Genomic DNA, 5,652 nt, shown 5'->3' with positions numbered 1-5,652 from the left:
GGAGTGATTGTCATGTTTTTGTTTCAAGCAAATTATCAATTTGGTGTGGATGGCTTTTCTATTGTGAAGACTCAAACTAAGATGACAAATTGAGAGTATTGTAATGCCTATTTAAGATGCTTTATCATGTGTCTTTTATTGTCCATTTCTTTTACTTTCTTGCAAACTTCTACTTCAATTTAGGCTGCCATTAGTTTTTAGGAGCCAATGTGGAAATTATAACAAATTTTAGGATCAAAATGATAATTTCGATGAGCAATATGACCAAATTAGAAATGGTAGAAATACGAGGGTCAATACGAGAATTTTCATCAAATTTAAGGTCAATTTGGTAATTTGGTAGGGTCAAAATGAGAATTTTGAAAATACTAGGGTTAAATTGAGAATTTTGAAAATACTAAGGTCAAATTGGAAAATTTTGAAAATACTATGGTCAAATTGGGAATTTCACCATAATATAGGGTCAAATTGGTAATGTTTCCACAAATATGACCGAGGCACATCATTAAGCATACTCTAGTAACATAGTGACTAACATTATAAATAACCATTTTAATGAAGCTCCAAGCCAAAAATCACCTCCTGTTATGTCAAGTGGGTTTTGATATTCATGCATTGAAAACCTGTCTTTGGTTTATGTAGACCTTTAATCAGAATCAAATCACCATCTTTGGGCTTTCTGTGTTGACATCTTTTTCCCCATCCATTACTTAGACCATATTTATCTGCTTAATGCTTTTGCCAAAGCTTACTCTTTGCATCCATAGTACCATTGGCATGCAACAACATCAATCTTCTATATTCTTCCATCAATTGCTCCTCCATCACTCACAGAGAGGCACCTATAATTGCACTCTTCCAATATCTTTTATGGTTACTGCCAAGATGGTTGGTAGCTTGTTGCTAGTGTGACAAGTTGTTGATTAGTAGTTGTCATTAGCAATTATTATTGGTTGCCTTAATGGTGTTATTGTTGCCTTAGCCCATGACAGAGATACCATGTAGTATAGGATCTCCTTTTGCATGCTTTCAGGGACAATAGCAAACCCTGGTCAACTTCAAGAAGAACTAACCCTGGTTATCAGTTACCCTTGACCATAATAGCTCAATCAATGCCTTTGAGAGCACTCCAATCTCCATTCTTTTCAGCCTGTTGGATGAGGCTTGTGATGTTCAGGCTTTGCTGCAGCCTCTCCTCTATGAGCTTCTCATCTCTCGGGGGCAAAAAGCATGGTGGGCTTCCACTTGGCTGCCTCACCATGGACTCTTCATAGAGGGGTTTCTCCTTTTCTGGTGCTTGGCACAAGAATGCCTCCGAGCACACCTCGGTCATCATGTCTCCTGGTGTGGGTACAAATTGCAATAGCCTTGCATACTCATGCAATGCATGCAGCATGTAGTCATACACATGCTTCATACTCACCTCCTTCGTGATGAATTGGCGCCCCGCTCTCCCCAGCGCCTCTGCCTGCGATATTCACCATCACCACCATCATCATCATCATACGAGAACATGTACACCCAATTCAAAACCATGAAAACCAGAAGGGTAAACAGTTCTTGTTTTTTGTGGGAACATGCATACATCTCAATGTACTGGCACCATGGATATTGAACCAAACATGAAGATTTGTCTAGGAGGAGTTGTAAGCATGCTTCAAGTCAAACCAGCTTGCCTGATGGGCCATTGAGCTGATGGGGTCTTTGGAAGTCAATGTTCAAGCAAGCAAGTGCACTACATTGGGCTAATGGTCCTTTGAAAATCGAAGAATAAGGATCCTTACAGACATATCCTCTGCCTCAAAGGGGTGGGTGGGGATCCCTGCCCACAAGGAACCGGCAGATGAGATCTCCCCTTTTAATGGGTGGAGACCTTGTCTGCAAAGACCCTAGTATAGGCTAGCTTGCCTTGCCTTGGGCCATTGAGCTGATGGGTCTTTAAAAGTTGGGCTGATGGATCCTTAACACACAGCTAATTGGGTCTTTAGAAGAACAAGTAAAGAGTTATTAAGCTGATGAGGGGGTCCTTTGGAGGCAGTCAAGAAGGCAACAATTACCTCGATTGTGTTGTTGTTCCCCCATTCAACACCAAACTTGATTGAATTGCAGAGCTTGTCCCGTCCGATGGGCCAAAAATGCTTCATAGGCATAAGGCCTCTTGAAAAGAAATCATGAAACATGGGGTTGACAAGAAGAACAGGCGAGTCGCATGCCAGGATGTACTTGAGGCTCACAGACCATCCCCACCCTTCTACATAGATCTTGAATCTGCCAAGCCCAAAGATAATGTAAGCATATTTGGACTAACACAAGGTTATTGAAAGCTCTTGATTGCTTAATTAAGGAGATTAACAGTAACCTCTGCATCATGGTCTCAATTGGTACCTGTTCTTGCATTGTTGAGCTAGCCTTGAGTTCTTGTAATGAGCTCTGGAAGCCTCATACCAGTTCTAGCATATAAACAAAACATGCATAGAACCAGATTAAAACCATGCCAGCCTGCGCTACGGCCTTGGCATTACAACATGATCACCCAGAAAAAGTATATGTGTTCATCACATATTAATGTACTCAGATTGAAGGATTATTACATGATTGTGAGTAATTACACATCAGGTTCTAAACATACTTGATGGATGATCTCACCACCATAGTGAGCACCATTGCAGCCCTGGAGATCTTTTCGTAGCTTGCCGCCTGTGTCGGTGTTCCCTTTCCAGAATGCAGTGGGGTGCCTTTGCTCCCATAGAAGCTCATTCTCCCCTTTCAAAATTCCGGAAAGCTCCTTGTCCCAAGACCCCAAATCCACTTCTGGCCTGCAAAAGCTTCACCCACATCAGAACAAGCTACACCCCCCAATGCACATACACACAAATGCACACAAAGTAAGCCCACCCGCTGCCTGATACTATGCACTCTTGTTCATGGCATTTTCCTGCAATGGGGTTATGAGAATGGTAGCTTTTAGCCAAACATACACACAGATTTTGCTCACCAGCCCCAAAATGACCAGTCTGGAAAAGGGATGTCAAAATCGTTGGCGGTGCTGCAGTAGCGAAAAATAGGCGGTGGTGGCCTCTGTTTGTAGATACTTTTTGATACCCTTGAGGTGTCTCCACATCCAAAGAGCATGTCCACGTCAGGGACAAGCCCAGGGTAGAGCTTGAGCAATTGGAGGAGGCCCCATATGGTGAAAACAGCCCGGGTTTGGAAACAAGACTGGTATGCATCCACATGGAGTCTGCCACTCTTGATGACAATGCGGAAGGACGCCAATGGTCTCGCACTGTCCAACATCTCCCTTGAAACCCCAATGATCTTGTTATCATCATTGACATCATCGGGATGATCATTAATATCACCATTATGAGGATCATTAGTGTCATTATGACTCTGATTATCATAATGATGGCTGGCCCATGGTGCTAGATCTTCATGGATGTACCTGAAGTAGAATGGGCAAGCTTCATCTCCATTGAATGGGTGTTTGAATTGTGATTGGTTATGACCATCATTGTTTGGGCAGCCAGAGAAGGAGCACGTGTTGTACGGCAGGCGCGGCTCTGCAGAGAGCCTCCGCCAGAATCCGGACCCCGGCCACTCATTTGAGCTCGAGTTGTGGGTCTTGTACCCCAAAACCAAATCAAACTGCATCAATTAACATTGCAAATGAGATGGCATTACAAGACAGCAGTTTTCATAATACAAAAATCATCTTGCGAAGGGACTGCATTGGAAAACAGAGTGATTTTGGCTTTCCAGCTCCCTTCAGGATTTCTTAATTTACAGAATTCTTCCTTTGATGAGTAGCTAGCAACAACAAAATTCCCATGCTTTCCTCCAATAAAATCAAATTAAATTACAAGTAGCTAGATGCACCTCAAGTTAAACTTTTTCTCTGATTAATACTTAAGCTCTCAATGCTTTACTCCAATTAGATTAGCATTTATTGAGGAAACATGATTTCCTAAATATAATTTTGATTCTACTGCACAATTGAAGGTATACTTTGATGAGGTGGACCAAGCTGATTAGTCTGATTAAAAGGCCTGATTAGTCTATTAGTTAGACTAATCAGCTAATGAAAAGGGATTGGTCTAGTTTCAATAGAAAGGATCCCAAAATCGAACAAAGAAAAAAGCTTTGAGGAAACACAAGTAGATTAACTGTGTTAATAATAAGCAGCAGCAATTGTGGAAAAAGATGTATTGCCCAACCTTGTGTAGACTAGAGGCCAGGAAACCTGTGGCAGCCAAGAAAGAGAGCATGAGAAAAGCAACTAAAGCAGCTGGCCTCAAGAAAGCACCCTGACTCGCTTTGGCTTCCATTGCTTGTTGGTGGAAAGTTCTAGAAGGAATCATGTAAGCCAATTGCTAGATGATGATTAATGATAATGGAAGGAAGGTGAGGAGTTTAATTACAAGAAGAAATCCTAAGTAGGAAGTTAAGCTTCTAATGGTGCCTAAAAGCTAGTTAAGCAATGTGTAGGGATCAAGGGAGGACACCATAAAATTGCAAATTTGCAGGCCCCTGTGTGTGTGTGTGTGTGTGTGTGTGTGTGTGTGTGTGTGTGTGTGTGTGTGTGTGTGTGGATCAAGGGAATACACCATAGAATTGCAAATTTGCAGGCAACCTCTGTGTGTGTGTAGGTGTGTGTGTGTGGTGGGGGGTGGGTTGATCAAGGGAATACACCATAGAATTGCAAATTTGCAGGCAAACTCTGTGTGTGTGTGTGTGTGTGTGGATCAAGAGAATACACCATAGAATTGCAAATTTGCAGGCAACCCCCTGTGTGTGTGTGTGTGTGTGTGTGTGTGTGTGTGTGTGGTGGGGGGTGGGTTGATCAAGGGAATACACCATAGAATTTCAAATTTGCAGGCAACCTGTGTATGTGTGTAGATCAAGGGGATACACCATAGAATTGCATATTTGCAGGCAACCCCCTGTGTGTGTGTGTGTGTGTGTGTGTGTGTATGTGTATAGAGCACACACATGCGACTTTCGAAAGCTCGTAATCTTCAAAGAGAATCTTCCAAACTGCCCTTCTTTTCAAGACCCAAGAAAGTGGGCTTGGCGTGTTATAATTTTTTATAAAAATAATAATTCAAGATTTTTTGTGGATGCTAAAAAAAGCAGTCTAGAAAATCTTGTATAGAAGCCTTAGAAGGTGACATTTATATAAATGCCAAGACATGCATTTTAGAAAATTTTGCAAGGAAGAGAATCTTGGATGTATTCACACAACATGGTGGATTTAAAAAAAGGTCTCAGAGACGGCTCGAAAAACAAAAACAAAAAAATTTAAAAAAAGCATCCTAGAAACTCTTGTAAGCAAGAGAAGAGAAGGTGACTTTATTTTTATTTTTTTGAAAAGCCCAGAATTACATGGTTACAAACAAAACTGCCAAGGGATATATTCAAGAGCAGGTGACTTTATAAAAATGCCAAGGGATGTATTCAAGAGAATTTTTTAAGAGCATGAGGATAACAAATTCTAGAAATTACAGCCTAGCATCAAGGAGAAAGTGAGAAATATACAATTGTTTGTTCAAAACCTCATTAACCTCTAAATTTCATGATGGGTTTTTTAAAGAAGGAAATACTTCAAAATGGTTGAATGTGTGTATACATAAAAGACAAGTCCTTTTGTCC

General features: G+C 41.2%; 1 protein-coding gene across 1 annotated transcript; it reads right to left on the bottom strand.

Moving 5' to 3' along the window:
- Nucleotides 1–525: 525 nt before the first annotated feature.
- Nucleotides 526–4,902, bottom strand: LOC147626226 (uncharacterized). The gene is made up of 6 exons (XM_086816365.1): nt 4,218–4,902; nt 2,996–3,648; nt 2,630–2,816; nt 2,386–2,450; nt 2,058–2,268; nt 526–1,468 (listed from the first exon to the last, which is right to left on the bottom strand). Exons 1-6 carry the CDS (start codon nt 4,359–4,361, stop codon nt 1,106–1,108), a joined length of 1,623 nt encoding a protein of 540 aa, XP_086672491.1. The 5' UTR covers nt 4,362–4,902; the 3' UTR covers nt 526–1,105.
- Between the last annotated feature and the right edge of the window lie 750 nt (nt 4,903–5,652).

The sequence above is a fragment of the Cibotium barometz genome, chromosome 22 (assembly GCF_041138505.1).
Source record: "Cibotium barometz isolate CiBa-2024 chromosome 22, ASM4113850v1, whole genome shotgun sequence".
Taxonomy (NCBI): Eukaryota; Viridiplantae; Streptophyta; class Polypodiopsida; order Cyatheales; family Cibotiaceae; genus Cibotium; species Cibotium barometz.
The sequence above is the reverse complement of the archived record's forward strand: the minus strand, read 5'-3'. Positions and strand labels throughout refer to the sequence as shown.